Raw genomic sequence first — 25,759 nt, 5'->3', positions numbered from 1 at the left:
CATGCTTCCACGGGCATTATAGGAAGGCATCACACAGTGTGGGATGTTGTTGTGTGGGAAGAAAGCTGGAAATCCGCGTCGAAGTTTTTCAAGCATTCCGTTCGGAGCTAATTTTACCGAGAAGCTAGCCCCAATGTGGTCCGGTTATGAGTGGTTTAGGTAAGCATCTAACCGACAACCCATTCTGCCGTGTCTGTCTTGCCTCAGAAGGCGGAAGAGAAAGCGGTGGAACTTCCCGTCTTACCTTCCGCTTTTGAATCGGGTTCCCGATGGATGAAACTCGTATAATAATAGACTGACATGGGGGATCATACTAACTATTCATGGCCAGAGCAATAGCTCTGATCAATTAGGCTGGACCAAATGTTTGAGACATGTTACTAACCTATCCCTTGTTGATCAACGGAGCAGGAGGTACTACTCCGGCTGTTCAGGAGGGATCCGGAATCGACTGATTAAACAGAGCGGGCGAGACTCGAATAGTTCGGCATAGTTTGACGCGGATTATCAAAATTCGCATGTCTGGTGACCATCCGAAATCCACCCGCCGCGATTAGGTACAACGGGCTGAGAGATAGTCTAGGTATCCTTTCTAGCTGCGCTTATGCGACATTTTTCTCTAAGCCCCTTAATACGAGCCGAGGGAGTTCAATAGTCCGGGTCGAACCAACGTGGGGTGTGTTTATCGCTGTTGCTCGTCCGAATGGAAGGGTTGAATCAATGGCATATAATGAAGCACACAGGATGGGATCTAAAAGCTTGACCACAAAAATATCATTTCTACTAAATATCTAGTAGCTACTATTCTACATAGTATGCGGGATAGACTACTCCGTACTGGTAGAAAGAAACTCCAGATCCCAGCGCGGGGAAATTCGGGGCTAAACCGGGCGAAGGCAAGAGAAAGAGCCGGGAACCCGCCCAAACCGGGTTAGAGTGGGGGAAATGACGAAAACCATCCTTCCTTTCTAGTTATTGCGTCAGGCCCAAAGGGAAAAGGGTTCTGGATGCTCTTTCTCTCTCCACTCTCTCTCTCTCTCTTTTGTTGTAAATGTCCGGTTTATTCTGGCTTCTGACGTTAGGTTCCTAACCCGGTAAAAGATTGGTCCTAGCTGGCCCCAACGCTCACTTAAAGGATGCCCCTGTTCTCCTGGGATGGAGCATAGATAGATCACTTTCTTCCTGCAGCTTCTACGTATCTACGTACTCATTGCCAACTGTCCCTCCCTCCTCCACTTGTCCCAAAGTACTTATAAACTACATCTCAACCGCTCCTCCCAGCTCATTCCCACCCCTCCTCTGTACCCTGGTTATCTCCGCATCTTCCTGCTTTCCCCGTTGACCCGAGGTTGAAAAGCCAAAGTTCTTTTAAAAAGAAGCAGCCAGCGCCAGACTAGATTGTCTCCGCTTTCCACTTGTACTACTACTACTTCACAAGCCCTCTCTTCACCCAGCTTCAAATCACACGCTGCACAACATGTCTTCAAGCGGCAATGGCGGTGCTCCTCCCGTAGGACAGGAGAACATCAACACGGATATTGTCACCCTCACCCGCTTCCTCACCGAGGAGCAGGTCAAGGTTCCAGAAGCCACCGGTGACTTCACGTGAGTTTCCCTACCCCTCCTCAGTTCTGGCTGTTTCTCTTACTAACGGGATTCCCCCTCCTCTTTCCAGACTACTCTGCCACGCTCTTCAATTTGCTTTCAAGTCTATTGCCTACTACATTCGTCGCGCTTCCTTGATTAACCTGACTGGTTTGGCTGGTTCCTCAAACACGACTGGCGACGATCAGAAGAAGCTTGACGTCATCGGCAATGACATATTCATTTCCGCCATGAAGGGCTCCGGCAAGTGCCGTATCCTTGTTTCCGAGGAGGAGGAAGAGGCTATCATCTTCGACGAGCACCCCAATGCCCGCTATGCCGTGGTCTGCGACCCTATTGACGGTTCCTCCAACCTTGACGCTGGCGTTTCGGTTGGTACCATCTTCGGAATCTTCAAGCTTCCCGATGAGGTCCTCGGTCCCAACAACAAGGTCACTGCTCAGGACCTCCTTCGCCCCGGCACGGAGATGGTTGCCTCTGGCTTCACCATGTACGGTGCATCCGCACAGCTGGTGATCACCATGCGCAACGGCGGTGTCAATGGCTTCACCATGGAGAACTCTCTGGGTGAATTCATCCTGACACACCCCAACATGCAGCTTCCCGCCAAGCGGGCCATCTACTCGGTCAACGAGGGTAACAGCATGTACTGGGATGACTGGGTGAACAAGTACCTCCACTCGCTGAAGTACCCCGGTGACGGCCAGAAGCCTTACAGCGCGCGTTATATTGGTAGCATGGTGGCCGATGCCTACCGGACTCTCCTCTACGGTGGTGTTTTCGCCTACCCGGCTGATTCCAAGAGCCGCAAGGGCAAGCTGCGTATCCTCTACGAGTGTGCCCCCATGGCTATGCTTTTTGAGAACGCAGGTGGTCTGGCAGTGAACTCCCAGATGGAGCGTCTTCTGGAGGTGGTTCCGGAACACATTCACGACCGGAGCGGTGTGTTCCTGGGCTCGAAGGACGAGGTACAGAAGATTATCGACACGTACAACCAGCACCACAAATGAGTTCATGGCACAAAGGAACAGCACTAGGGTGGAGTTTAATGGTTTCATGTTACTTAATGCGAGCCAGTCAGTGCGTACAGCAGGTACCCGGTGACATCTTTGCACTGGCATGTGATTTATGATCCACAAATATTTACATATTTAAATCAAAATGCAAATAAAAATTCTATAATTATACTATTCTTGGTTATATTGTAGTTTACATTCTTCCGACTTTTGCCCCGCCTCCGCACCGGTCTACTTTAATCTTAGAGGGCGGTTGTTACTCCCATCATCCGTAAAGTACATCGAAATGCGTGCCAATTGAGCAAAGACATTACAATTTAATCGGGGGATTGTGGAAGAGTTACCACGGATTTATATAGAGATGATTCGCCTCAGTTCTTGCCGTAGAATGGCGTCCATCATGTCCAGATAAAGAAAGGACTTGCCTGGATCTTCTTCTCGGTCTGTGACAAATTGGTAAAGAGCAAGGCACAGACTAAGTACTCCATTACATTATAATGGAGAAGAAAAGAAACAGAGAGAATTTGTTTGTTTGTTTGTTTGTCTATCAAAAACTGAAACGACATTTCTGACTACTACTATTAAATTGATTCAAGGAATTACTTTTTACCACCAATCACATGCGCCCGTGTTGCACAGGCGAAAACAAAACACCCAACATCAGTTTTTCTCCCTTCCCATCAAAGAGAAACAATGTTCCCTCCTTTTCTCCCCCTTAGTGCTGTTTTTCTTCTAGATCTCTGAGCACTCTCTAGCACCAGCATTGCACTCACAAAAGTCCTTAACAAAAATGTCAGCCAGGTTGCTCGGCAACCAGGTCACACCCAGTTCGGCTGTCTTAGCAGTCAGGTTCTGCTCGTACACCAGGCATGGCGAAGATAGATAGTTGTTCACCTTAGGCTCCTCAGACGTTTCGACCGTGAAGACGGGAAGGTTATAGAAGCAGGTCGGAAGAGACGAAGAGAACTCCAGAATATTCACCTCGAGTGTGCCCCCATACGTACCGGTGGTGTTCTGGCAAGTGTATGAGTTGGTATAGAGACTCTCAAGGTCAACATTATAGGTATCCGTCAGCTTGGTCAGATCATCACTGCTAATCGGATCCGTCATGATCTGGTTGACCAGTTCCCACCCTGCACCAGGATATTGAAGAGTATAACAGGCACCGTCAATCACCTTCCCGCTGGTGATAGAGGAGCAGGTACTGGTGGAGTAGGCACCCTTCAAAACGTAATAATTGGCCGAGACCAATGCGGAGCCGACAAGGTACTGTTGAAGATAGGCGTTGAAAGTACTCTCCAGGGATTCGGCTTGTTCACCAGTGAGCAAGAACATGTATCGGCCATTGAAGAAATTGGCGACTTCAAAGGAGTAGTCACCAGTTCGCAGGTCCGAGGGCCAGGAGGAGATATTGCCGGTTTCGAAGACGTCAATGAGGATATCCTGAACAGCCGTGTACATCAGGCTATAAAGAGCCTCAACTTTCTTCTCCAGAGTGATTGTTTCAGTATCGGTCGCGCTGCTGGAGGAAATGTCAGATCCAGCGGTGGAAAAGAGCCCGCTCATAACACCCATCATGCTCGAAGCGGTGTCAGTCTCTTCATCAAGCAGAGGTAGAGTGCTTCCGATAATCCCCAGTACACCGCCGACATTGGTGAATATAGTCGCTAGATCGGGTACTGTGCTTGCTGATTTGACAGGGAAGTCTGCGACAATATTATCAATGCCCAGCGACTGATTCTGATTCGCGTAATTGAACAAGGAACCGAATTCAGTGATGTATTCATGGAAGTTCGCCACAACGTATTCGGCCCAGTACTCAGAGGGGATGGTATAATTGGAACAGAAACCTGAAGGAAAATCGCACTGGCCATCAGGATAAACGTCACATTCAGGACTCTAATATCGGGCTCCTCCGTCCATGATGTCCCTCACATCGGAAAAGACTAGATTACTGAAACTTGAGGCCTACTACTACTTAGTTCTAAATGTTTGAACCAATCACATACTTTGGTTGACTGTATGATGATATTTTTGATTGGACGGCTGTATACGGAACTCGGCCGAACAGTCAAGTTTAGGCCATTGCTAGAGCCATGGATCCAGGTCTTGCTAAACAGCTGCACCTTCCTTTCAACTGCACTTATCATCTACCTGTGCGTTAGGACAACCTGTATCTCCACACCGAGCAGTGAATGATGCTTCTTACAGCTGATACTCAAGGGCCGCAAGGTACAATGACTATCATCGGAGTACACATCTCACGTACAATTGGGGCAATAGTCATGTTAACATTCCCGTGTCCAATATAGCATGGCGTTAAGCAAAGACATCGGCTCGATACGCGGCGAGGGTTTGTATATACCCTAGTAGTAAATTGCGAGATGACAACACCAAACTGAACGTGTGCGAGTAATGTTTATAGTTGCTCGCTAACAAGACTCTAAGAACTAGCGGCCCAAGTTTCTGCTTGCGATAAACTCCATTGATCGGAATAGCTCGCTAGAGAAGGGGGACAGAAACCTCCCAGCCTCGACTGGAATCTTCGCATACTTAAAGAGGATGCTGCCTTGCTATCTCGGAGTAGGTGGCATCATTCGTTTTTACAGTCTTTCCTTACCTTCTTTTCACCGTTCCTTCGATCTTTTCAACACTCCTTGGCCAATATGCCAACTCACTGAATCAAGTCCATTCATTCATTAGATTCTATTTCAATTTTGTTATGCAATTGCGTGATCTTCTAGCAACAGCCCTTCTGGTGGGCGCAATCTCAGCGAGAAGAAACAACATCAATACTTGTCCTGAGGCCTGCTCTTCGAGCGTTGACCCATTCTAATGAGTTGCCTATCATTCACTTGACCGGGTCGCTGCCTGCAACCAGTCGATGCTCCTTAATTTCGCAATATATAACCCTCTCAATGATTCTCAGACTCACTCGACTATTTATGCCTGCACCACGGCAAATGATACTGCCACGTCATCTGTGGCGAGATGGACGGCATATGCAGACAACAACACCACCAATACCTCCTCAGTGAACCTTGAGTTAGGTGTCTGGGGCTCCGTAGCTGATTCAGCTCATAGCCAGCTTTTGGGAGCTTTAGACGACGTTGAATCTTATATCGGGTCTGTTATGGAAACGGATTTTGTTTTTGGTTATTCAGGGAAAGCAGTTGTCGGACTCTACATCGGAGGCGGTTTTTATGCCTCTAGCACTGCAGCTACTGTGATGGACCAGATGCGCACTTACGTCGCCTCTGGGGAGGTGTCCAGTCAAATGGTCCTACAGTACTGTGGATCAACGGCCAATTATATTGTTGGCCTGGCTGTCAATATGGATGGAGACCTTCCCGCAGTACAACAGCTGATGAAGACGTGGAGTGATGCGGCATGCGTGTCCGGCTTTGACTCTTATACAGACATTGAGTCCACTCTGAACATCAAGTCTCAGTCTTCCCATAACACAAGCATGGCAACTTCTCGGTCTGCGGCGTCGGGTGTCAGTTCTCGATCGGACACTTGCTCAACCGTGCAGGTTGTCTCAGGAGATTCGTGTTCCAGCCTCGTGACAGAATGTGGTATCACAGCCACCGAATTCTATGAATAGAAATAAGCCTGTGCGAGACATAGAAGTCTCGGCGAGATACCGATAACTATTTAGTTAGTAACTTGGTTAGCTAGTTAGCTAACTAGTCACTTATTTACTATGAGTGACTCATCTGGGCTGAGTCCGATTTTCCGCTTGACGCCGCTGTGCTTCTGTTATACGACATCGAAACCCTTACTCCGGACTCTTCTCACTCTATGTAAGTCTCTCTAGCTACAGTAGTATTCGTTTCTTTGTTCTATGAAGTTTGAGTGACCACCTAAACTCCTCTTCTTTCCCTATCAGTACTAGCAAATTTTTTCTTTCCACCAACCTTCAGACATAGTAATAATCATAAGTATAATATTTTGAGATATATATATTTACCCCCTCCAACTTCACCTTAGGCCAATCAGAACGCTTCACCTAGTACCAGTTCAATTCAGGTAAGGTGTCAGAAAAAGAAGGGGCAAATCTTTGCCTACTCCAAAGATCGATCGGTGATGATGATTATTATGGGTACTAAGTGGCTGAGATTTGATAGTGGTAAATGATGACTACAAACATCTAATATCCCGAGTGTAACATTTGCGAGCCCGAATTATAAGACAGTGGCCGAAACCTCTTTTTGCATCAGTTTCATACATACCATACCAGGATTGATTAAACATATAAATGGAAGCAATTGATAGTAACCAAGTCAAATACCCCATGTATGCCGAGTTGAATGCATAGTTAGTCCAGCGATGCCTCTGATTGGTGGAATGATGGATCTCCTTCATCGATGCCTTAGTACACTGCAGTGAGCTCGGAATGGTCTCCAAAATGCATCCGTAATAGTATTTCTCTTGGTCAAAGAAAATGACGGCAGTATGCTACAAGTTTATTACTTGAAGAGGCCCCGACCAAACGCCCGATTGCCTCATCGGTGGCGGTCTGAATATTACTCCTTTCCAATGCCCTACGATTGAATATGATCGAAACAGAAAAATAATAACACAGTTATCTCTGATTTCAGCCTGGTTGACGATGGTCTACTTCGTATTGAACTCTGCAGCGAGATAGAGTTATATTACAGACGACAGACGCCAGATGACAGATACTGATACTGGCTTCAACGTGTATCTGCATAGTAGTATTAAGAGGGCCGATACAGACCACTACCCGTGTGGGGATCTGGAAATAATATTCCATGTATTAATTACATGCAGGAAATATGACGCGCTTCGGAAGGAGATTTAGAAATATGATATATAAATATTGAGACTACTATATAAGATCTGGCTGCGCCCCTTGATCTTATAGACGCCTTGTCACTGAAATATGTATGATAAATAGCCTGCTTCATACTCCATACAGGTAGGCTGATATTTCTCGACAGCTTTATCTCTTTTATGGAGGTGCTTGTTACTAAATCATGATTTACAGACAAGGCAGCCACTCCCGGTTCAGGTTTCTAGTAATATCTAGCCCTCGATAACTTTAGCAGGTGAGGATATCTATATTATATATTTATTTATATAAATTTATATATTTGATAAAAGCATCAGAACTCGTCCCCCGGAGCCTGCTTCCTGTATCCAGGTAGTACAGGCTCCTACTGCTCTAGTAAGTGTCACTGAAGAAAAGAAATCAGAGGCGAAGAGGTCGAATAGTCAAGCCATATAGATAATAACTGACATAGTAGCTGCAAGGCAGAGTAAGGCAGAAGTAAGGTAGCAAGTGAGGCAGGCAGGCTATTATTCAAGAAAGATATTCAGGCGTGTATACGAATACTGAGTATAACAGATACTACAGGAATAGAATAGCAGGCAGTAAGGAACTAGCAAGCAAGTGAATAAATAAGGAGTTCAACAAAGATATTTAACACGGGATTCAAACGCGAGGGCGCGTGGAACGCAATGCAGAATAGTAGTTATTAATTAACTAATCAGTAGCACAGCACTAACTGAGTCAGCAAGATAACTTCGAATAGATTACTGGATAGGCGGCTACAAGGAATATATAGAAAGAATAATAAGATTAGTAAGATATTTGAAGCCTTGTAAGTATGTATTTTAGATAGTTTAGAAATATTAAGACAGCTACAGCTGCTGCTGCCTATATAACTCATTTATATAGAAAGGAATTGAGGTAGCTATTATTATATCTGAAAAAGTCAGGTAAGATTATGTGACCTAGCTAGGACCTCTGGTATGGCCTGCAAGGCGCCGAAACAGAGTAAGGAATAAAACAAACAAACAAACAAACAAACGATTTAGTAGTATATTTATAATACTATGGTAGTCTTCTGTTATAGTTAATAACTTAACTAGCTATTAATATTAGCTCTTTTAATATTATATAAAAACTACTAGTTAAGTAAGGAGCTATCTACAGTTTATGTCTCTAATTTATTATCGCGACCCGTATGACCCGCGGAGTCAACTCGGCTATCATGCTGTACAGCAAGGAATGGCAGAATCAGCACCATATCATAAGTTCGTTGAGCTTACTGTGGCTGTATCAAATACACTGCAGGAACATTGATATTAGGTCTCCTCTGCATTTGGCTAATTCAGACAATTTGGGTGCCAATATAAAAACATTAAAACGACCGTAATTTGCATGGTATAACTAAAAGCTTCTCTGAAAGGACCACAAGCCCCGCGTATATCAATCACTGAGATGACCAGAGGGGACATCAGATGTATCATCTGTGGCAGCCAGCTCCCGTACCTTTGAGGATACTCTGGGATAGTGGGTAGGGGGGCGATTTTCTCCAGATGTTGCCTGGCGATCGAAGGATCTCGGGAGTTTGGAGCGGCGGGGGCGCTCAGGGAGTTGGGAGAGGGAACTTTCTGCGAGTGTTGGGGGCAATGCTTCAGGAATTGGACTTGCTATCTCATCCCCAGACCAAAAGTCTTCATCTTCCAGGTCCTCATCTGACACATCCGCTGCACCGCAAAGTGCAGCAACACGGGTTAACATCCACTGCATATGCAGAAGTTCAAAAGAAGGGAGTGGCATGGCTACAGGATCAGTAGTAGTCAAAACTATAGTTTCACCAGAATATATGGGCGCGTCAGTTTCGCAATTCCATAATTTGGCATTCAAAGGGCTCGCCTTCAACGATGCAGGGAGAGACGGAGGGTCACAAAGTGCCACACGCCCGTAAAGCTTGGTGCCCGGTAACCACCAAAAGCGAATAGTGAGGGAGGTTCCGTCCGCCGTAATTTCAACGGGTTCAAAAGCAAGCCGGGCTTTGCTCCAAAGATCATGTACAATGTTAGATAAACACAGGAGATTTTGGGGTATCTCTGTGCCCTTGGGCCCAAAGATGTCATTCTTCCATTGCTCAATCTTGTCGACGGGCCAGAATGCTAGCAGTAGTCCCCAAAACTCATCCCGCTCACCCTCAGTCTTTTTCCCCATTGAGTGGTGGTAAATATGACATATCTGGACTGGCTCCCCCATCTGGGTCACAACACAACGGCCGTTATCTCGGGCTTTAGCTATATCTTTCGCAGTTTTGGACCGTTGAAGTCCAGGGTTAGTAAGACGAGGAATTTTGGTTGGCGAGGGGGACTCCGACTTGCTAGTCTTTCTCTTGGAAGGTGTGGTAGGCGAGGATTGGGGGGACTCTCCCGTAGCGGGTATGGGGGTAGACGGGGTAGACGGGGTAGCCGGTTCAACGTCGGCAGCTTCATCGGTGTCGCTTTTGCTTGTACGACGGGCAAGCCAGGACTTCAACTGTTTGACGACGTGTGGGCCCGCCCGAATACTCAAAGCCACCTGGTTCGCGCTATACGTTCCGGACTCCGCATGTCTTACCATTCCTCGCAGCACCTCCATATCAGACAGCCAAATAAAGGCATGATTCGCCTTGTCGACTGAGTGAACCTTGGTGGATTTGATTAGGCGCTGGATCAACATGGCTCTCTCCTCCGTAAACTCAGCCTCAATAGAAGCCATCTTTGCTCTGTAGAAAGCCGAATATCTCGGATATGCGAAGAAATCCAGGACGATGGATAAGGTGGACACAGAGAAATTTGCCGGCGAGTTATGTTTCTGAGGTCGGGATGGTAAACAACTAGAAACATGCAAGTGGAACGAAGTAGATGTCGAAGTAGAGGGGGTGGCTCTCCCGGAGGTAAGGAAGGCGCTCCTGCCGCCGGGGCCGGAACAAAGTAGGCCCGAAAACCCAGAACCCCTTTCATGAAATTCAAACTGAGGTGGGACGGGTGGGATTACGCTAGCTCATATTCGGAAGCCCACCGGGAGCTAAGCGAGCATGTTCTAGACAACCGCCACTGCGAGAAGTAACTATATTTTCCCTTCTGCAAGGAACTCTTTACAAAAACATTACAACTGGTAATGAAATATCAATCTTAGATCCTCTTTGCATTTCTGTAGCTCAGACTATTTTACGTCCTGCTGTGAGGGCACTAGTATCTGTTGGATTTGCCTAATTCATTCGCCAGGGCTAGGTGCAGATTGACTACTGATAACCTGAGTTCTTCATTCACCATAAAGTTAACCGCAGCTTTTTTAGCACCCGTGCTGAGTTCCCTGTGCCTCATCTCGTTACTTCTTTGTAGTGCGTCTTTTCTTTGCTTTAGCCCTTTTATTTGTCTTCGTGTCCGGCTCGTAGGCCAGTCCTTCGAGCATTGCGCATATGCCATCGAGGACAGTGTCGGGGTCGGTAACGTCGCCTTCACGAGGCGTCTCTGTATCCTCCAGATGTAAAACCTTCCCATCCCGAATGACCCAGCGATCAGTATACGCCGTCTCTGAGGATGGCTCGAGCATTGCAGCTAACGAGCATGAAATATCCGTCAACATGGCTGGGAGAGCTTTTGTTGCCGCGCGGTTGGCGATGGTCGCCTGGAATGTGGACATCATGCGGTAATCGTACACGATTACCAGTCTTGTCTGTCCAACTCTCAAGTTTCGTCCGATTGCCTGGTCACCTTGGGACTTTGTGCTGGCGGGGGTGAAAAGATGAACATATCTGCAATAACGTTGGAGGTTCAATCCCGAGGAATTGAGCTGGTACGATAATACCAAAATCATGTGTTTTGCAGGATCAGTTGTAAATACCTGCACAATCTGGTTACGCTCCTTCGGGTCTAGGCCACTATCGATCATGACAGCGTCAAAACCGGCCTCTTGAAGTGTGGTCAACACGTACATTTGTTCGGCGGGGAAATTGACCCAAATTATAGCCTTTTCAGACCCGAATAATACTTGGTCGCGAAGTAAACCAAGCATTACCCGCATCTTGGCAGATCCTCGCAGCATAGCTGCAAGCCGGCCGGCATCAGCTTTAAGGAAGTCTTCAGATGATGTCTCAGAGGAGGGCGAATCTTGTGGTAGGTGGAAAAAGCTTTTGATTCCTTCCTTCCCTTTGATAATCTCTCTGGACTGAAGTTGTTGCATGAATTGGCCTATTAATTTTCCTTTCTTCTGCGCTACTATGGCCTTTTTCATATTCTTTGATGTAAGCGCTTTCTCCAGTATGATCATTCCTATCCAGGATGCAGCGAGGACCAACTTCCGGTAATTGTCCATATTATACCGAAATTTCACACGGCCATCATCACCAGTTTCCTTTATGAAGACCCGCCTATACTTGATCCAGTAAGCTCTGTAGGCCTCATTTTCTTCTTCATTAAAAAAGACCTTTAAAACTTGACGCTGGCAGGGTGGAATATCCTGGCCGATACATGCCTGGCTTCCCAGTGGCAGGCATGAGGCTAAAGTTCGTCGTAACATAATATAGCTTAGCAACTTTCTCATTCGGATTGCGCTGTCCATGCTGTCGATGTTTGGATGAAGAATGTATTTCCGTACAAAGTCCATCCCTAGAAGCATCTCGAAATCCTTGTCTCCATGTTTAGCCTTGAGAATTTCTTGCACTTCTTCCGGCTTGAGTTCCGAAGTTATGCCCCTGAGGGGAAGAAGAAGAAGTCTCATATAACCAAGAAAATCTGCATTCCGGCTATTCCAAAATGGTGTAGCCGTAATCAGAAGATGAAACGCTGCATCGAGCCACCAAACGGCCAGAGCGGCTCCAGATTCTGGATTTCGGATTTGGTGGGCCTCGTCGCATACGACGAGGCCGAAGCGACCACTTAGATTGTTGGGGAAATTGTTCGGTAGGTGGCTTCCTTTGAAGTCCTTCTTGAACTTCTTTTTGTGCCAGTCTTTTACAGCTGACAGTCCATGCCTCGCCTCCATAGTCTGGTAAGTGGATAGGATGACTTGATATTTGGTATCCGCTGTGACATGGAAAATCGGGTGGTTGGCCTTCAACTTGCCTTGGATATGTCGAGCACCCTGTTTTGTACGATCATCACCGTAGTATATCCAGAGCTCAAGGCGCCTTGAAATGCTGTGTATTTCTGCAGCCCATTGTTCTATGAGGTGGGGAGGCACAATAATCAATACGGGCTTGTTCAGATCCTGCTCGGCCCTCTTGTCTCCCTTATCCACCAGGGAAGATAGGTATGGAGTTCGCTTCCTAAGAGTTAGCTGGATTTGCCGAATTTTGTTCCACTCCTAAAAGGGGCTTACTGCAATTATGAAGGCAATCGCCTCATATGTTTTTCCCAGTCCCACCGCATCCGCAAGTATTGCCCCCTTGGTCAGTCTGCTGGCCATGATCTCTATCAGCCACCAGACTGCCACCACTTGCCAAAACTTTAGTATGGCCGATCCCACCATGCCTTTCAGGTGGGGCGTTTTTGGGTCACTAATGTCAAGCTTCTCGCACGCTTCCTCGTGATTATCCCGTTGGAACTGCTCGTTGTTGAGCCAAGACTGTTGCTCCCGAAGCTGAGCTATATCCTCTTGTGTGACCTCCACTTGGTCTTCTTGCATGCATACCTCGAGGGGTGCCTCAAAATCCTGCGAAGTATCATATTTGAAGGGGTCAAATATAGTATGCTCGGTATCTTTAGCAAGCTCTGGGATTTCCTCCTCTTCCCTGTTATCATTGGCTTCCTCATCGAGACGCTCTTCTGACGGAGTCCTTTTTGTTGTCATGTCTAAGGCCCTATTTATTTTGATTATCTGCCAATAAACTTCTTCCTTTTTGTAAGTTGGCGAGAGACGGTTGAGACGAATCTTTTGCTTGGGTGTTAGGGCTTCTTGCACCCAATCAATGTTGTCGCTGCATGGTTCTTCCATATGTTCACCTTCACTCGGCGTCATTGTCGCCATTCCGTCACCAAGTATGGCCTTGTCATCGTTGCCGGTGTTGCACTCTGTATTGCTCACCTCTGCATCTGTTAAGCAAGCTCTGGATTAGCCAAATTCCACGTTTCCTTAGGGTTCGGCTCACCATTGTGGCGCTTGGTGCCAAAAATGGCTGTCCCGCCAGTCTTTTTGTTTATTTGGCTTTCGGAGTGGAGTTCTTGGAGATAGTTCTTTAGTATCCAGATAGCCTGGTCGATATCATCGGGGTGCATGTTTCTCCCATAGAATACACCCTCGCACGACTCGAGATTCTCTTTTCTTACCCAGTACATAAACCGGGCTAGATGATCAACAGCCCCCCAAGATGCTTTGTTAGGGGGTATCAGACTGGAATATTTTTTTTACCTCCTTTTTCTCCCTGGATCAGAGTTTCCTGTACGGCTGCCAGTCCAACCCCCCGAGCCCCCTTCTTCCCACTGGTTTTGAGGTAAGAATCCCACAGCTCTACCCAGAAGGGCTTTAGTATATCTGATTGTAACCACCGGAACCACTCGGTCTTGTCTGTTCGTAAAAGAGCCTTCTGTAGGCCCGATCGACCTTTGTCAAACTGGAGTCTTGTGGATTCAGTTGACTCATCGTCGCTCAGGTCTATACAGTAGTCAATAAGGAAGGTTCTGTAAATGCCAAATTCCTGGGTCTCTTACCCTTCCAGAATTCATCGCCTGATTCGTCGCCTGACATACTGCCCATTATTATCCCCTAACGCGGCCCAAGAGGTTACTTTCCCGGTCAAAGTATAGAGTGTTCAGAATCCCACCCGCTTATCTTATGATATCCTGCTCCGCTGATAGTCTTTGAAGTGGCAAGACAGTCGTATAAGCACTAGATATGGTTGGAATAGGAACAGGGTTGCGAGAAAATCAATTAGATTAGAAGAAAAGATATGGAGATCCGAAGAAAGAGATTCCGAGCGCAGAAGGCTTAGAAGAGTAGCGAAGAAGAAAGGAGGATGATAGCGAGGTCAAAGAGTAAGAGAAGGAGTAGTGGAGGTAGAAGAGGAAGAGAAGAGAAGTGAATATAGAAATGGAACTGAGCTGACAATGAAAGGGATCTGAGCTGTGAATGAAACATACTTGAAGTATATAACTACACTTTCCCAATTCCGCAAAATCCCAATTCAAATATACTATACAACTCACTTCCTTATTGAACAAAACCCAATCCAACACTCATCATCCTACCCCATACCCAGAAAGCAAAACAAAAAAAAAAAAAAAAAAAAAAAACATGTCCTTCACACCCTGCTCCTGGAACGCCTACATGAACCACTACTCCGCATGCTTCCGACCCTGCCACACCGACTACCTGCTTCAAATTCTGGACAACGGCACCTGCGGAACAAACTACACTGCCATCGCAGAAAGCACGTCCAAATCCACCTTGAAATGCATCTGTGAGAATGCGCACGGGGTGTCGGATAACTGGAGTGAAGCTGCTTGGGAGTGTAGCTATACTCGGTGTAATAATTTGACGGGGAGTTTTAATTATGCTAGTTGGATTGGGAGTATTTGGGCTTATGATGATTTGTGTGCGTATGCGAGGGGTATGTATATCTTCCATCTTTTGTTCATGGGTTTGTGTGGTTTGGGTTGGGCTGATTAAGTGATGGTATCTACTAGGGACTGAGAAATGTACTAGTATGTCTGGGGCGGAGAGGATGACGGTGATGATGTCTGGTGGTGGTTTGACGACTGGGGCTGTGGTGTTGGGGTTGTTGGTTTTGGGTGGGTAGGAGGACTTTCTATTGGAATTATCTGGGGGTATTGAATAATGTAATTAAGCTTCATATAATGTGATTTTTAGAGGATTGAAAGTGGAGATTTGGAATGACAAGAGTAACTGAAGATGAATACTTTAGTATATATCCCTGCTGCAATCAAGTACTTAAGTTGCCAGCATGATACTACGTAGAGCAGTGGCTAAAGTACCCTTACTCGGTTACTTTAATAGACAACATAATTTTACAAGATATTGAAGTCAAGTAAATGATAATTAGTTCGACCACTCAATAGATGCTAAGGCGAGTGTGCTAAAGCATGCCCTTGATTGGTGGAATTATAAATTTCCTTCCTCGAATTCCTACACTGCAGCGAACTCGGCAAAGATTCCATAGTTGGACATCGTATTCATTTGAAATAGAAATGTTTCGTGCTATAAGTGTCAAGTTATTACACACGAGGCGCTGAAGGAATGTTTAATTGCCTGGTGGCGGTCTGGCTTCTTTACTAGCCGCTCTCTCATACATGCCGATTGAAGCCGAGATGTGTGATTTTCTTTAATCTATGATTGCGGGGTGACCAGAATATTGGTTCACTAATTTCTGCAGCGAGATAATTTAGTAAATTGCATATGGTTGTTACTGATACGTCCTACAACTTCTTTCTGAGTATACAATTGACATATATATTTCCGATCATCTAGTAGCACAGCCAAAAGAAAGACACGGATAATAGGACAAGACGCCATGAATATCTAGATTCGATCGAATTCCCTCAGGGAATGTACTAATGTGACATCTTGATCCAAAAGTGTGAAAGGAAAGGAAAATGCAACGCATGCAGTCAGAAAAAGAAAGACTAATCAACAGGATCCTCTTCGAGGAGGGTCTGGAAGCTGAACGGGGTGAAAGGTATACCGTCACCCATGAAATGTTTGCTCATGGCTTCGACCCAGTGAAGACGGAGGGAGTGAAGCATGGCGCTGGTACCCTCCATGACACAGAGAATGGCGATGGTCAAGGTGAACCAGAGGTAGAAGGTGACAACGATCATGACCACCCGCATGGTGGAAGACTCTTGTTCGAAAGCGCCGCCAATGGTCATGTCCCACAGCACGATAGAGAGCTGCTGGTGGGCCAGAGACAGAGCCCACAGACGCAGGTAGGAGGCGGTGTGGGAGATACAGTTCAGGCAGAATTCAATGGTGTGGATGACCTGGTGGATCATGATCTCGCCGAAGTCGAACTCCTCGTGCTCTTCGTCACCGAGATCCTGAGCGATCATGGCGACACCTTCACCATCGCTGGCCATGCTGTCGCGACCACCATCGGCATCGTCTTCTAACGCACTAATCCGGGATGGCTCGCCAAGGCCACGGTATCCAAGAGCGCGGGCACGGTTGTGCTCCCAACGAAGGTAAAATGGCTTGAAGAAGAGCATGATCGGCACCTGAATGACAGCAAGAAGCAAGAGAAGAACCTGGACGCTTGCCTGACCGGGGTAGAGCTGTTCCTCAACAGTTCCCGGGGAGAGGAACATGAAGATAAGCATGTTGAGAAGTCCGGGAGGAGATTGGCCTCGGGCGTTCCAATCAACGGACCACTTGTAGATGATGGTAAGAACAAGGTAACCGAAGATGGACTGGAAGAAGATCATTCCGGGAATGAAGTTACCAATAACATCAACCTTCGACTTGAAGTGCCGAGCGTTGACGTATTGCAAGCAAAGAGCGTAGGTCATCTGTAAACAAGGTTAACAATGGTTAAAAGAAATTTAATGAAGTCTCTTACGTGTGCCCAACCGAGACAAATACTCATCTTCATCTTCAGACTGTTGGTGAAAAGAAGAGAGTTCTCGGCTTCGTGCCAGTTCCAGTCCAGACCGAAAGGAAAGCGATAGCCAGTCTTCAACGATGCCTCGACGGTCTGTCCTTGCTTGATATCGTCGGGCCACTGCCACTGACTGGGGAAGACGGTGAAGGACTTGGAGAAGATATCGTTGTAGAGAAGACCGGTGTACATAGAGAAGAGACCCATCATAAGCATGATGTAACGACCGTAGAATGCCATGTAAGTCAGCTCATCCAGCTTGGTCTTCGCCAGCTTGCGTTCCCAGAAGATCATAGCGGCAGCAGCCAGGGTCATCAAGGCACCGTGGCCAAAATCACCGAACATGACAGCGAAAAGGAAGGGGAATGTGACGATGGTGTACAATCCGGGGTTAGCTTCAGAGTACTTCGAGATACCGTAGGCGTCGACGATAGTCTGGAAAGCTTGAGTGAACTTGTTCGTCCGCATAAAGGTTGGTGGGGTCTTGTTGGTCCGGATTTGATTGACGATAGTAGGCACACTCAACCCAGCGCGGTCGTTGACGTCCTGCAATGTTGACTTGATCAAGCCCAGCGAATTGGTCGGACACCATGCTTCCGCGATAAGAGTCTTTCTCGCTTGATCGTAGGAGAACTTGTTCAGTGTATCATACACAGCCTTTTCCTTCTTGACAATGATCATCCAAGCGGCAAGAGAGCGGGCAATCTGCGTGAGTTCCGCGTCGAGGGTGTTCTTGGTGTTACGAAGAACATTGCCAACATCACCCAGGCGGGTATTGACCTCATGAATCTGATCCCGCCTCAGCTCACTGTTCTCATCGACGTTGTAGAGGGAGGCCCCAAGCGACTCGGAGATCTTTCGGATCTTAGCGATAATGCTCTTTCCGTGAGCAAAGATGACGAAAACGTTCTTGTGGGACTCCTCGTTGGTCGTCGGGTCGATGATGGCCTCGGGGATCTCCGACTGGTTCATGTAGAGGTTACCACGCAGAGTACGCCACAAAATGCGCTCGAAGGCACCAATCCTGTCCCGCGGAATCACACCAGCCACAAATCCGATGTTCATCTCCAGGAAAGACTGCTGACCCTGCGCATCGCCGTTGGGGCCGCGGCTCTGCTGTTCGACATCGCGGAGGAGAGGGGCTTCGTCGTTGTCGAAAGATTGGCGAATTTCCTCCGTATGGCTGTGAGCGCGATCGAAGAAACCACCAGCTTCCCTCAGCACCCAGCGCCACTCAGTCAACTCCACCTCACGTTTCTTCAGGGTCTCATAGCTATCGTTCAGCGAAGCGATCCGTTGTTCGAGACTTTCGCTACGCTCGGCGAGCTCGTCGATTTCGGAGGCCAAAGGAGCAGCGAGTGTGTCGGAGAATTCAGACGAAGATCTCATGGGGATGCTTGCCTTGTCCATCTGGGCATGGAAGTAGCCTGGTGTGCGAGACGGATTAGATCGAGGTTCATAGGAACCTTATCGCTGATTGCAGAACATACGCAGCTGTCTTTCCACATTATCCAAACGACGAATCTCCTTCGTAAAGGTACGCTGGAACGCATTGGTGTCGGGGTTAAGCTAGAAACAGACGCAACATATATCAGCTGGATTCGTTCGTGCATGTCAACTAAGATATCCAAGCAACAGACTCACATCTCTAAACTGGACCTGACCGAGCTCTCCCAGAGCACTGACAACCTCTCTTCCGATCTCGTTGGCGATGTAGAGCTGGGTCAAGCTCATCTCCGACGAGCGGAACAAGGTGTCCCTTGGAGCCATGGTGGAAGCAAGACTGCCTTGAGCAGTTCTTCTACACCACAGGGACAAAAACGCGCAGGAGCGCTAGAACCAGAGATTGAATAACTTGCTGTGGGATAAAGATAGACTTCCAAAGCCGAACTGGCAAAGGATTAACCGTAAGGGAGGACTTGAAGCTATCCAGCGCCCCTGGAGTTCGATTGATGATGCGGTTCGATGGCCGCCGAGCCGCGTGGCTGCTTCCCGGCACGTGATGTTGCTCACGCCCGCTGACTAAACTTGGCCTCCATCTGCAACCACACCACCACCACGAACTACTATACCAACTATATCATATATCTATCCACTTTGTGAAATGACAGTGTTAGGAATGTCCATGCGAACAGGCGCAGCAGGATATGCAGATATACGAGGTATCAAACAATAGATGTCTTGTGGATTTTAATATGCTAAGTCCCTACGTATACTACCCAATGCTGGCCAGCTCCCGTATCCACTCAATACTGTAACCCAGACAAGCCAAAAACGATATGCAAATCTTGAACGTGTCGTGTGAAAAGAAGAATGCATAACATACTCTTCCACCCATGCATGGTTATCGTCCCTCATTCGCGCATTATGCGAAATAGCTCTTCCAAAGAACTCCAGAAAGATCCTCAAGCTGATCCGGCGTGAAGGCCTATAGAAACAAGTTAGTAAATTGATACCCCTGAGCTTGATCACTCCTGTATGGTAGTTGAAACTTACCTTTGCATCAATATGCCAAGTATCTTGCCTTGTCTTCTTGAATTCACTGATGATAGACTTGACGCTAGAACCAACAATGCCTGGATCACTGGCAGCACGAACACTAAGTGTCGTCAGCGCCTCCGGCATCCAGCTCGGGGGCGGACTGTTGTATGGGAACGCTTGGATGAGCGCCCCGAGACCCAGAACAGCACCGTGCCTGACTAAGATAAGTCGAGTATGTTCAGGGGTCGGCGTACCAGCCCCTGAGGAGACCGGAGTCGATAGGCCAGAGCGGAATCCCTTAGGTTTCTTCGGAAGGGGATTTTCGACCAATACCTTGGTGAACCGTTCTCTGAGTCGGTTGACCATCTCCTGCCGGAGAGACACAGGCGAGCAACGGATCATACCGGACAATGTGGCCGATGCACCCACTCTCACTTCGTGCTGAGGATCTTCCAACATGCTCGCGACACACTCGAACAGTTTGTCTCGATCACCGCTGGAGAGCAAGAAGAGGCGACGGAAATATATGATTTGGATATTGATCATGACTCGCAGGCGTTGATGCCACGAGGGAGAGGTCTGTCCAATGTGGATGAGAGTTTTGATGAATCCAGAATTGTCTTCAGCCGGATACGGAATGTTGGGCAGATGACGGAAGACGTGGTATGCCAAGGACTGCAGCTCTGGGTCCTCCTTGACATCCATCATGTGCAAGAGTTGTCCCGTGAACAGATCCGGGAAGAAGGGGACCAGTTGCGTGCACTCGTGAGACGAAAGAGTCGAATCGAGCCACAGAAGAACTGTCTTGCAACCCGATGTGTAGGATGAGGGCGCTTGTTGGCCAGGAGTCCTCTCATGGCGCCATTTCTCAATGCGGCCAAACACCTCATGGACCATCTTTGTGAATTCTTCAGTCGGAAGGTAAGGATAGGTACCCACCGATGATGCTGACTCTTGGGCTGACAGTAGACGTTTGAGGTCAGCATAGGACTCGTGGTATCTAGTGCGGAATATCGTCGCGATCGTCTGACCCATCGCTTCGCGAACGCCCTTGTAAGGATGATCAAGGTGGGCAAGGAAATCCTTGATAATCGGCTTCTCAAGTTGGAAGTGCCACCCAGCATCGATGATAGACTGGTGTAGCAGATTGATCTTGGAGCTTTCCTTAAAAGCGGCATTTGTACCCATGTCCAGCCGGAAACTAGCAAGCCAGTCAACCAATGGCCAGGCTCGTCGAGGATCCCGGCACTGGAGAATCATATGGAGGAAAGTCGTCCAGTAGCCAGAGTTCTCGGGCGTTAAGCCATCAGTGAAAATCTTCTGGACAATAGGGAAAGCGTATTCCCAGACCATTGTGCGCTTCTCGACACTTGTATCTGCCACAGAGCTCACCAGAGCGCCAAGAATCTCAGCGGTAGCCCTATGTTGATGTTTGTCGCTGCCATCTTCAAACACAAGCTGGATTTCCTCCTGAATGTCCTGGAAAGTGGCTGCTGTGAGACCATCTCGAAGCATCAATTCAAATGCGTAGAGAAGCATCATAGCGCAGGGCATACGGAATTTATCCGCCGAAGGATCTCGGGGCTCTTGCTTCAAGTACATGAAGAACTTGGAGAACCAACTTCGGTCGAACAGTTTACCCATATAGGCGCGAACCTTCCACTCCACTTCGTCGTATTCGATATCCCGTGCCACATTCGATTTGTAGGCAGGCATGCTATCTGCCCACACCAGCCAACCAGGGAAGTCATGGTCAACGTAGTACTCCGCTTCGGGATTTTCAAAACTCGAAAGATATTCTTTGGTCCATCCTTCTTCGTACCGCTTGGTGGCAACCTTGATTTTGGAAGGGAAATGTTGATGTCCCAAGATGTAGTTCTTGTAATCATGGCTGCAAATTGCCCGCACATCTATCATCGTGAACAATGCGATGAGCGCTTGGGAATACATACCCCTTAGACCGGGGTGATCGTCAATTGAGCCGTGAGTCACCAGGTCTATGAGGTTCTCGCTTGCAACATAATCGAACCTGAGGCCCATTGTAATAACAATAGTAGCCGCGCGGCTGGCCACCTTCCAGTGGGAAACCCGGGCAAGGTTGACAAGCTCTTCTGACAGGTCAGCCTTCTTTTTCTCGATAAGCACACGCTTGTTGTTGATTGTCTCCCGTTTCTGCGTGATCTCATCTGAAACGTTCTCTTGTGGAGCGATAGCCTCAACGATGTCGCGGTCCAAGATGGCCATTCTTTCCATGGAACGACCATAATCCATGATCTGGAACACTGCGCTAGAGCAGATCCTCTGGACAGACGGTTTGTCGACAGCACTTGCGTCTATGAAGGTTCGGACCAAAGTGGGCGCGAATTTCCAGTGACGACCGACTGTCTTGGCGACGCTGCCGAGCAACAGAGAGAACAACGCTCCTTTGATCCGTGCGTGATCATTCTCCCTGATGCCCTTTTGGAGAGCTTTGAGAAGAGGAGGGATGACAAGCAGCCGGGATCCCCAGACAGCCTTGAGGGCCGATTCGCCCGCACTTTGAGCATTGCGCCGCGTTTCGGTATAAAGGGAAACGCAGGACTCGGCAATGTCTAATAGCAGAATCTCATCCAGCTTGGACCGACGACGAGGCGCTGCATTGTGTCTCAAGCGCTGCAGATGGTACACATTCGCCCTGCGTACGAGCAGAGGACGAGGGTAGTCTTTACGGATACCGCTCATCTTATAAGGGTGAATGTCGGCCGCAAGGAGACGTGTTACCCTGTCAAGGACATGGGCGGATCTCTCAATACCCACGTCCACAAACCAAGACCGGTAAGCCGAATAGAGGGCTGCAAAGCAGGGCACATCATCCTCCTGCTTATCAGAGAGGAATCTGTGGACATCGTGGAGGACCCAGCCTGCCTTCTCTCGGATCTCGTGAATCGTAGTGTACATCTGGTCCGTCTCACGCAGTGGATAATTTGTTGGGTAGGAGAAAGATTCCCGGACAGCCGCTTCATCAGAGCTGTCCAGAGCCGAGTCGGCATCTTCATCGTCAACGGTGTGCGACTCTTGTTTGGCATCTGCCATCTCCACATCATTAGAGGATGTGGTAGAACTGTTGACAGTTGTTGTTGATGCTGCCTTCGGATCGAAGAGTACAGAGATACCCGAAAGGATAAGTCGTAGTAGGACCAGATTTCTGGTTACCTCGTCTGACCAGTCTTTTCCACTTCCATCACGCTTGACGCTGGAAGTCTCGGTGGTCAGTGCCGTCAGCTGCTTGAGAGCAGACTGCGCCTGGTTCTGGAAGAGCTCAACGGCAAATTCGAGCTCTTCACGCTTTGGAACATGCCACTTTACGCTCAATTTACAAGGATCCTGTCGGTAGCTCCACAGATCAGGCTGTATTCCCTTGGCAACCACATCAGGCTCATACAATGAGTAGTCCGATGTATATGTCCCCGTCAGGTTGAGAAGGAGATGGTGAATGAAATTGGAGATATGAACCGTCGGTATTCCCCTACACTTCTGCTGCATGTACACAGCTATGTCGAAGAGTTCTTTCTTATGTGCGAGAACTGCATCTCCGACATGGACGACACACATGCTCAGCATGCTAACGTTCCATACCAGGCCACGGTCGCGAGGAAGGACATCTGTGCCCGTTGTCCTAGTGGATCCTGCGCCATTATCATCGATCTCAGTACGGATAGCCTGTGTCAACACGGGAATGAAGCGTTTCAAAGCCTTCGCAGGGCTGACTTTGCACACAGAGTTACAGATGAAGGCCATTGCATCCCGAGCTTGGTGGATAACATGATTCGACACGAAGTCAACGACCTTCGAAAGAGCAATATCGTAGTACTCCGGGGAGAGGGACGAGAGTAACGGCATGAAGGTGGCGGGAAGAGTATTCACGATGTTCTCTTCAGGGGAACCATTTCGGACTCTGGTCACGTCCGGCAGGTTCTCTAGGAGGGTGAAAACACGACCCAAAAACGATACAATAAAGTCCCCAAACCCGCACGTAGAGGACCGTAGTATCATTTCTTCTGTCTTATCGTCCAGCTCGGTGTCGTAATTCAGCTGCACCTCGACGCCTTGCTCTTCCATGCGTTCCATCTCGCCGGTAATCCATTGCATTGCGAGCATGTTACAATTTACATCATCCCCTTCTCTCGTCAGATCTGCCATAGGTATGTTATAGCATGCAGACTGGATAAAGGACAATGCATGCAGAGACTTCTCGAGGTCATTAGCGTCGACGCCCGGTAGTGCAAGGCCCAGTAAAGTGGTCATATGGCAGCGGTAGCCCTTCGTCCGTGAGATAATGCGCGAGAGAACCTGCAGAGCACGGAGCGAAGAGGTAGTGCGATGAACCTCTACAAGACCTTGGAGTGAAGGGTAAATCCGCTGCAGAGCTCCTGGAAGGATCAGGTGAGGCTCCAGGAATGCCAGACTCTGTAGGGTAGACAGAGAAAAGCTCATTGCGGTACCACTTTTGGCATAGATACCCATGAAGATGACGTCGCGTAAACAAAGCACGAAACGGCGCTTCAAAGGCTCAGTCAGCCTCCGCTCTTCTGGTATATCCATCTCCCCACTCTGCTCACGGTTCCAGCGCATGACGAAAAAGTCGGCTAGATAGTACACCAACTGGGACAAGGTCTTGGTCCAACTACCGGAATTGGAAGGATGGAAGAAGGTCTCTACAGCTTGTATAAGGCCCTCAAGCTGAGTAAGTACTGATTCCTCGGCTTCAAGGCAAGCGGGCGAGAGTGACATCACAATCCATCGAGCAATGTGATGAGCAACAGGGTGCTTCCGAGTGTCTCGATCCAGCATTATTCCCAGCCCGGAAGAAATGTCCACAAGAGCGCTGTAAGGCGATGTGGACTGCCCGACCGGAATTTCCAGTAGCCGGAGGATAGCCGTGAAGATGAGCGATGACTGTTCCTTGGTGAATAAGCCATACTCTGAGAAGGGTATATTGCCCGCAGGCAATGAGTCTCGAGCTAGACGAGACAGATAATCAAGGTAGGTAATGTCAAATGTCTTCGAACGGCTCACAAGCGACCAGAGATGGAAATGAGTAGGGAGGTAATGATGCGGAAGAAGATCCTCTCTGGACTCGGGCGGGGGAGAAGTAGGAAGAAGGAGATTGATCAACCCAACGACGACAAAGGCGCCTTCCGAGAAAGACGTAGTGTAATGGGGAAGGAACTCTTCCAGCATGGCTGGCAGCTCACATGGGTCGATATACAATTGAACGAAGGCGCAGAGCTTTGTCAATGTCTTTACATTGCGCTTCAAGTTAGTTGAATGCACAAGCCCAGACTCCGTCGGTAGAACGAATGACTTCAATTCTCTGTATAGCGGTCTCCAATCTAGTGTTAAATCTTTGACTGGTCTGAGATAATGCTTGCGCCTGTAGCCAAAGTTAGTTCCGAGGCCTTCGAGCGACGAAAGTAGCGGGCGCACTTACTTGGTAAGCAGCATGAACATGCTTGCGAACCGCTCTGAAACATTAGGATCGATTCCAGGAGCGAGTGACAGCTCATAGTACAGCTTGACAAGATTGATCCGCTCGCTTCGAGTCGGATCAAACTTGAGCGACAGCCATCCTCTGAGCTCTCGTGTCCAGTGCACTGCACCGGGACTGAAGTCACCAGCCTCCACCGCGATATACAGCTGCTTTAGAATCTCTCGCAGGTTGCGCTGCCTTTCCGATTCGTCTTCCGGCGTGTATGGTAGGTATTTGAAGTATGGGTATGTACGAGGCCGGACCCGTGCCTTGGGCTCGCCCTCTCCGTTTAAGGCGACAGGCTCACCTCCGGGAGAGGTAGCTCGCGATATCTCGTGAACATTTTGGAAGTTATCGGATGTGAGAATGGCCTTAGGACCTGATTGATCCATCGTCGAGCGATCAGTCCGGCGATTACTGGGGTGCAGAGGTTGGGAACGTGGGAGGAGGTTCGGGGGGACTCTGCGGACCGCGGTGTGTTAGCTAGCTTTATCCTGACCGACTGAAATGGTGTATGTGGCAATGGACGGAGTCGCACCTTAAACATGAAGGTTGGAAGCAAATTCTAAGCTGCAGATATCGATGCCCAAACAGTGATCTGCTATCAGTCTTCGCATAGGCGATTTACTAAGACTTGGCTAACGAGGCGACCAGGAATGTCAGAGGCGCCAGACTGCACAAGATGGAAGACCCCAAGTAAGGTATCAGGTATCACTTGTATGAGATGCGAATTTGGCCAGGAAAGCTTTCTTGCACAGAATTACGCTCAGGGT

The 25,759-nt window shown here is 48.2% G+C and overlaps 8 protein-coding genes across 8 annotated transcripts; 3 read left to right on the top strand and 5 right to left on the bottom strand.

Moving 5' to 3' along the window:
- The first annotated feature begins 999 nt into the window (after positions 1–999).
- fbp1 (fructose 1,6-bisphosphate 1-phosphatase) lies at positions 1,000–2,642 on the top strand. The gene is made up of 2 exons (XM_025623314.1): positions 1,000–1,605; positions 1,676–2,642. The coding sequence occupies exons 1-2, from the start codon at positions 1,478–1,480 to the stop codon at positions 2,613–2,615; spliced, it is 1,068 nt and encodes a 355-aa protein (XP_025480114.1). The 5' UTR covers positions 1,000–1,477; the 3' UTR covers positions 2,616–2,642.
- Positions 2,643–2,972: 330 nt separating this feature from the next.
- BO87DRAFT_435893 (uncharacterized protein) lies at positions 2,973–4,908 on the bottom strand (the record flags this gene model as incomplete). Its single annotated transcript, XM_025627790.1, has 4 exons — positions 2,973–3,064; positions 3,395–4,471; positions 4,631–4,709; positions 4,891–4,908. The coding sequence occupies 4 exons, from the start codon at positions 4,906–4,908 to the stop codon at positions 2,973–2,975; spliced, it is 1,266 nt and encodes a 421-aa protein (XP_025480113.1).
- A 333-nt stretch (positions 4,909–5,241) lies between these two features.
- Positions 5,242–6,400, top strand: BO87DRAFT_458984 (uncharacterized protein). Its single transcript, XM_025628911.1, has one exon. The coding sequence runs from the start codon at positions 5,506–5,508 to the stop codon at positions 6,226–6,228; it is 723 nt and encodes a 240-aa protein (XP_025480112.1). The 5' UTR covers positions 5,242–5,505; the 3' UTR covers positions 6,229–6,400.
- Positions 6,401–8,721: 2,321 nt separating this feature from the next.
- BO87DRAFT_415887 (uncharacterized protein) lies at positions 8,722–10,300 on the bottom strand. Its single transcript, XM_025626714.1, has one exon. It carries the CDS (start codon positions 10,159–10,161, stop codon positions 8,863–8,865), a length of 1,299 nt encoding a protein of 432 aa, XP_025480111.1. The 5' UTR covers positions 10,162–10,300; the 3' UTR covers positions 8,722–8,862.
- Positions 10,301–10,773: 473 nt separating this feature from the next.
- BO87DRAFT_435891 (uncharacterized protein) lies at positions 10,774–14,139 on the bottom strand (the record flags this gene model as incomplete). The annotated part of the gene is made up of 5 exons (XM_025627789.1): positions 10,774–12,723; positions 12,766–13,472; positions 13,535–13,756; positions 13,795–14,037; positions 14,094–14,139. 5 exons carry the CDS (start codon positions 14,137–14,139, stop codon positions 10,774–10,776), a joined length of 3,168 nt encoding a protein of 1,055 aa, XP_025480110.1.
- A 537-nt stretch (positions 14,140–14,676) lies between these two features.
- Positions 14,677–15,216, top strand: BO87DRAFT_386600 (uncharacterized protein; the record flags this gene model as incomplete). The annotated part of the gene is made up of 3 exons (XM_025624768.1): positions 14,677–14,842; positions 14,943–14,992; positions 15,088–15,216. 3 exons carry the CDS (start codon positions 14,677–14,679, stop codon positions 15,214–15,216), a joined length of 345 nt encoding a protein of 114 aa, XP_025480109.1.
- A 588-nt stretch (positions 15,217–15,804) lies between these two features.
- Positions 15,805–18,929, bottom strand: BO87DRAFT_376502 (H(+)-transporting V0 sector ATPase subunit a). The gene is made up of 4 exons (XM_025623313.1): positions 18,641–18,929; positions 18,487–18,565; positions 16,958–18,423; positions 15,805–16,907 (listed from the first exon to the last, which is right to left on the bottom strand). The coding sequence occupies exons 1-4, from the start codon at positions 18,764–18,766 to the stop codon at positions 16,026–16,028; spliced, it is 2,553 nt and encodes an 850-aa protein (XP_025480108.1). The 5' UTR covers positions 18,767–18,929; the 3' UTR covers positions 15,805–16,025.
- A 432-nt stretch (positions 18,930–19,361) lies between these two features.
- BO87DRAFT_425876 (proteasome activator BLM10) lies at positions 19,362–25,378 on the bottom strand (the record flags this gene model as incomplete). Its single annotated transcript, XM_025627331.1, has 3 exons — positions 19,362–19,424; positions 19,493–24,890; positions 24,948–25,378. The coding sequence occupies 3 exons, from the start codon at positions 25,376–25,378 to the stop codon at positions 19,362–19,364; spliced, it is 5,892 nt and encodes a 1,963-aa protein (XP_025480107.1).
- Between the last annotated feature and the right edge of the window lie 381 nt (positions 25,379–25,759).

The sequence above is a fragment of the Aspergillus neoniger genome, assembly GCF_003184625.1.
Source record: "Aspergillus neoniger CBS 115656 unplaced genomic scaffold BO87scaffold_15, whole genome shotgun sequence".
In the NCBI taxonomy this organism is placed as follows: domain Eukaryota; kingdom Fungi; phylum Ascomycota; class Eurotiomycetes; order Eurotiales; family Aspergillaceae; genus Aspergillus; species Aspergillus neoniger.
The sequence above is the reverse complement of the archived record's forward strand: the minus strand, read 5'-3'. Positions and strand labels throughout refer to the sequence as shown.